We start from the raw sequence: 6,115 nt of genomic DNA, 5'->3' as shown, positions 1-6,115 counted from the left end.
CACTTACCAACATGGTATTAAACTGAAGCTACACTTACCAACATGGTATTAAACTGAAGCTACACTTACTAATATGGGTGTTAAACTAAAGTTACACTAAACAAAATGGCACTAAAACTCGAGCTATACTTACCAGCATGGTGTTAAACTAATGTTACATTTACAAACGTGGTGTTAAACTGAAGCTACACTTAACAACACAGTGTTAAAATGATGTTACACTTACAAACATGGTGTTAAACTCAAGCTATGCTTAGCAACGTGGGACTAAACTGATGTTACACTTACAAGCATGGAACTAAGATAAAGGCACACTTACCAGGATTGCTTTATGATAAAAGTACACTTACCTACATGGTGCTGTGATAAAGGTACACTTACCTACATGGTGCTGTGATAAAGCTACACTTACCTACATGGTGCTGTGATAAAGGTACACTTACCAGGATTGGTTTATCATAAAGGTACACTTACTAGCATGGTGCTCTACCAGGATAGTTTTATGATAAAGGAACACTTACCAGGATGGTGTTATGATAAAGGTACACTTACCAGGACAGTGCTGTGATAAAGGTACACTTACCAGGATGATACTTCACTGGGGGAGGTTGTTTCACTGTTGTCTGTAAAATTCCGTGCAGCACCCAGTTCCACATGCCACCTGTAAATCCCTCATTGGCCGGAGTATGGGACTTTGACAGATCCTCAGCAAAGTAAATAGCAATACCTGAAACAGTAAATAGCAATACCTGAAACAGTGAATAGCAATACCTGACACAGTGAATAGCAATACCTGACACAGTGAATAGCAATACCTGAAACAGTGAATAGTAATACCTGAAACAGTGAATAGCAATACCTGAAACAACTGCAGGTGTGTGTAAACAGAAGGACACAGCATGTGTATCTGAGTGAGTGAGTGAGTTAAGTTTTACACCGCACTCAGCAATATTCCAGCTATATGGCAGTGGTCTGTAAATAATCTAGTCTGGACCAGACAATCCAGTGATCAACAATGTGAGCATCAATCTGCACAATTGGGAACCGATGAATGTGTCAACCAAGTCAGCGAGCCTGACCACCCAATCCCAAATATTCCCATTAGTCGCCTCTTACGACAAGCATAGTTGCTTTTTATGGCAAGCCTGGGTTGCTGAAGGCCTTTTCTACCCCAGGACCTTCATGGGTCACATGTGTATCTGAACAGACTGAAAAATATTATTAAAATCTAAATATTTTAGATATGTAAATACTTACCTTACCATAGGTCTTATGCATATTACCTCAAGCTTCGCTAGAAGAGATCAGACAGTCATTGATTCGCCATACCTCGATGGCTACCTCATGTAATCTACGAATGTAGTCACGGAAGTGACATGATCTCCCCACTCGCGCAAACGCGAACCATCCAAAAATCACTCTTACTGGCAACAGGAAGGTACGAAGAGGTCAGAGTGGGGAGGAGCATCCAGCGTTGGGAGGGAGTCATCGCCCTATGGTAAGGTAAGTATTTAAGTATCTAAAATATTTAGATTTTAATAAATTTTACCTTACCTTACCATAGGTCTTATGCATATGGTTTCGACAGATGGATGGTGGTATTGACTCCGGAGGACCATCCCTCAGCAACCAGTGCACATGCATTAGGAGACCCGGGAGACCCATGCCAACAGTCGCAGGACAAACCTGGAAACAGGACAAAGAGTAACCCAAGGGAACTCCAAAGAAAAACTGACGCACCCTGAGGGTGAGGTTAATCTTAAGACCAATGGTAAGCAAAAGCATTATTACTTAAAGGGCAGACGGCCGGGTAAGTTGCTGGGCAACCACCAACAGATCTAAAAACTGTAGCCCCTCCATGTCCTCAAACACCAAGTCCCTCAGGCAGTGGGAAGCGAAGACGGTCGACGTTTTCCAAAAGCAGCTCTCCATAATCTGCGGCACTGTACAGTTCCTATGGAGAGCCATGGTAGATGCCAATGCTCTAATCTCGTGTGGGTTGTTCGCCACCGGGTGAGGTAGATGCTTGGCATTATAAGCCGCCATGATCGTGGACCAAAGCCATAAGTCGACTGCGTTCCTGTTCACTTACCCTCTGCAGGTAGATGAAAACAGATGATGAACAGTCTTTTACGGGAATGTCTCTTAGAAGCTGTCTTCCTGATGCAGCATTTGAGAGCTCAAAACGGGACATTTGAATGGGACACAACAGCTCCTCCTCCAAGTCATGATGTCCCAGGACTGAAGATAACGGAGGAATGGAGAACAGCCTGTCTGGCTGTCCAGGGAGCTATGACGCTCGCCACGTGCGATGAGTAGCCTTTAGCTCTTAAGGCCATCTGCAAATGACCCAATCGTGCAGATGGAATCTCAGCAGGTCCAGATGAAGCTACCGACTGTGCGGATGTCGAAGCAGATGTGACCTATCTGGGAGCTGGAGCGGCTCTCCGCTGGCGAGATGTTGCAGGTCGGGGAACCATGGCCTGGCTGGCCACCAAGGCGCGACCAAGAGCAGTCGCAGGTTCTGAGTCTGCTTGATCTTGGCGACCACTTCTGAGATAAGGACTGGTGGTGGGAACGCGTAACCATCAGGTCTTCCCACTACAGGGATCGCCCACGCCTGCAGGTCCGGTACAGGAGACACATACTTCGGCAAACTGGTGGTTGAAGTTGGTAACGAAGAGGTCCACAAGGGGTCTCCCACGATGAAGACAGAGCTGGCGAAACACGTCTGGATGGAGCATCCACTCCGTCGGGGATGGCCTACCGGGACATGACAGAGCGTCTGCTAGAATATTCACGCAGCCGGGGATGTGCCGAACCGCGACTACAATTCCGTTGCTGTCAAGAAGATCTGCTAAGTGGAACATCTGGTCCAGAAGTTGTTTGCATCTGGTCGTGCCCTGACGCGACCAGGATTTTGGAGTTTGCTAGAGTCGGTAAGCAGTGACACACTGCCAAGATGACGGTTTGCAGCTCCAAGTTGTTGATGTGCCACTGTTTTTCGGCGCCTGACCACAGCCCTGAGGTTGTCTGAGTCCCGACCAATGGCAGTTTGTAGCCGGACTTCAGGATCTTGCTCACAAACAGGTCCCCCAGGAATGACCAGTTGGCCCAGAAGACCCCTAGTCTTCCACCTACTGGAGTCAGGTGGATCAGTGCGACTGGGGGTGGGAGGTCCCAGTTGTAGAAATCCCTGACTTCAACGTCCAGAGTAGGGGCGCTTGCCCCTGCCTCGCCCGGGCGTTGACGAAGTATCACTGCCTCTGGCTCTGCCACAAAAGGCCAATCCCAATGCCTCAAAGGTTGATAAGGCCACCTCTGTGTTGGTTAATTCCGCATGCTGCTTATATACTGCAGGGATTTTATCATCAAAGAGGAATTTAGAGGTGAAGGGCGCACAAAGTAACTGCCGCTTGAACTCTTTCTGCCAATTACAGGTGTCCAGCAAGCAAGATCGACGTACCATCGTTGTCATAGCCAATGCCGCCCGCAGATGTCCAAGAAGATCGTGCAGCACCTTACCTTGCCAAGCAAAGATTGTAGTAAGGTGGTCAATCCTTGGGGCGTTGTCCTCAGACAAATCCATCACCGCCGCCGAGGTAGCAGAAGCCAGCGCGAAAATCGGCTTAAGCATGCGCTTGAGTTCCGTATCGATGGCTGCCAACTTGGAATCCTGTACCTTGTAAGAGGACTGCAAGGAGCCTGAGAGGCGCTTGAGCGATTCATCCTGGACAGAACCACTGTCCGCGAAATCCAAGCTGTGAATCTTACTATCAGACCTCCTGGACTTAGATGCCTTGATAGTCGGATTTAATGATAGCTTCGCAAAATCCTTATCTAATAGGGCCACAGCGTCCGCCCCCATAGGATGAGGTGGGATGAGCAGCTCTGGGGATAAATGAATAGCAGCGGGTTGCTGGAATCCGGCAAAGGCAAAGGGCAGTCTGGTAGCCTATCAGCGATCCACTCAAAGACTGCCGATAAGGGTAAGTAAGTACCATCATCATCACCGACATCTCCTGCCTCCTTGTCATAATCCAGGCAAAAGAACTGCTCTTCTAGGTCTTCCCAGGACACAGAAGTTGACTCACGCCGCTGAGTAGCAGAGGATGCTGATGCGCGAGCAGCAGACTCCTTAGATGAGACCCGACGTGGCTCAGGCGACCGCAAGCGCCAAGTCCTTGAGGAATGCCGGGGTGATCTGGACCACGAACGCAAATGAGAGAGTCCTCTCCAAAGGGCGTTGTGGGGATCGTGAGCTTGACCAAGGGCGCCGCCGCAGACTGCGTTGTGGGATATGGGATCGCCGATGCCTAGGAGATGTGGAGCGTGATCTCCTCTGGCGTAGATGACGGGGTAGGCGCTGGTCTCGCAGCAGCGCCGGGCTTCAGGAGGGAGCGCAGGAGCCTCTGGACCTCCGGATGAGACAAGGTGTCTGGGTGGGACAAGTCCACGAAGGAGTCCAAGCGAGGTGGTTCCAGGGATGAAGGAACAGGTGTCACCGACGAGGGCCCCATCCCAGGCGTCGGCACAGGCACTGAAAGCGGTGGTAGTTCAGGGTCCTCCGGAAAAGATCCTAAAGATTAGGCTGGAGACGACATCCTTCTCCGTTGTGTGAACCGCTTCCTCCTAACCGCCAGAAACGTCTTGAAGTCTGCCACTGACAACACTTCACAGTACTGGCAGAGTCCATCAATAGAGCAGGCTTTAGACGCACAATCCAGGCACCAAAGGTGAGGATCTTTCGCAGATTTCTGCCCCTTGCAGATAGTGCAAAACTGGCAAGTCATACAGAGTTAACTGCTACAGACAAAACATCCATGGCGAATCAACGACTGTCTGATCTCTTCTAGCGAAGCTTGAGGTAATATGCATAAGACCTATGGTAAGGTAAGTTAAAAATTAGGTGTATCTGAACAGAATGAGTAATACTGGTGTATCTGAACAGACTGAAAAATATAGGTATATCTGAACAGACTGAAGAAAACAGGTGTATCTAAACAGATTGAAGAACACAGGTGTATCTGAAAAGATTGAAGAACACAAGTTTATCTGAACACACGGAAGAATACAGGTGTCTCAGAACACACAGAAGACTACAGGTGTATCAGAGCACACAGACCAAAACGTGTATCTGAAAAATACAGCTGTATCTGAACAGACAGAAGACTATGGGTGTACCTGAAGAGACTGAAGACTATAAGTGTATGTAAAGAGACTGAAGACTATAAGTGTATGTAAAGAGACTGAAGACTACAAGTGTATCTGAAGAGACTGACAAGTGTATGTATACAACAGAAGGACAGCTTGCAGTCAACAGGTGCATCCATACAGGTGTAAGTCTACAGGTGTATCTGTACAGGTGTATGTCTACAGATGTAAGTCCAAAGGTGTATCTATACAGATGGAAGTGCACAGGTGTCTCTTTACAGATGTAAGTCTACAGGTGTATCTGTACAGGTGTAAGTCTAAAGTTGTATGTATACAGATGGAAGTGCACCGGTATCTCTTTACAGATGTAAGTCTACAGGTGTATCTGTACAGGTGTAAGTCTAAAGTTGTATCTATACAGATGCAAGTGCACCGGTATCTCTTTACAGATGTAAGTCTACAGGTGTATCTATACAGGTGTAAGTCTAAAGGTGTATCTATACAGATGCAAGAGCACCGGTATCTCTTTACAGATGTAAGTCTACAGGTGTATCTATACAGATGTAAGTCTAAAGCTGTATCTATACAGATGCAAGTCTACTTGTACATCTATACAGGTGTAAGTCTACAGGTGTAAGTCTACATGTGTACATGCATAGGTTTAAGTCTGCATATGTATCGATTCAGGAATACTACTATAGGTGTAAATCTAGAGGTCTACAGGTGTAAGTCTACAATTGTATCTATACAGGTGTAAGTCTACAGTTGGTTCTATACAGGTATAAGTCTACAATTGTATCTATACAGGTGTAAGTCTACAGTTGGTTCTATACAGGTGTAAGTCTACAAGTGTATCTACACATGTGTAAGTCTACAGGTGTAAGTCTACAGTTGGTTCTATACAGGTGTAAGTCTACAAGTGTATCTACACATGTGTAAGTCTACAGGTGTAAGTCTACAG

The 6,115-nt window shown here is 47.0% G+C and overlaps 1 protein-coding gene across 1 annotated transcript in view; it reads right to left on the bottom strand.

The window, feature by feature from the left end:
- The window catches only part of LOC137261177 (di-N-acetylchitobiase-like), a 34,442-nt gene that overhangs the window by 6,304 nt on the left and 22,023 nt on the right, over positions 1-6,115 (bottom strand). Inside the window, exon 8 of the mRNA XM_067798883.1 lies at positions 584-727. Within this exon, the coding sequence (XP_067654984.1) occupies positions 584-727 (144 nt within the window). The remainder of the gene's footprint in view (positions 1-583; positions 728-6,115) is intronic.

The sequence above is a fragment of the Haliotis asinina genome, chromosome 14 (assembly GCF_037392515.1).
Source record: "Haliotis asinina isolate JCU_RB_2024 chromosome 14, JCU_Hal_asi_v2, whole genome shotgun sequence".
NCBI lineage: Eukaryota > Metazoa > Mollusca > Gastropoda > Lepetellida > Haliotidae > Haliotis > Haliotis asinina.
This window is presented reverse-complemented; position numbering and strand designations above follow the sequence as displayed.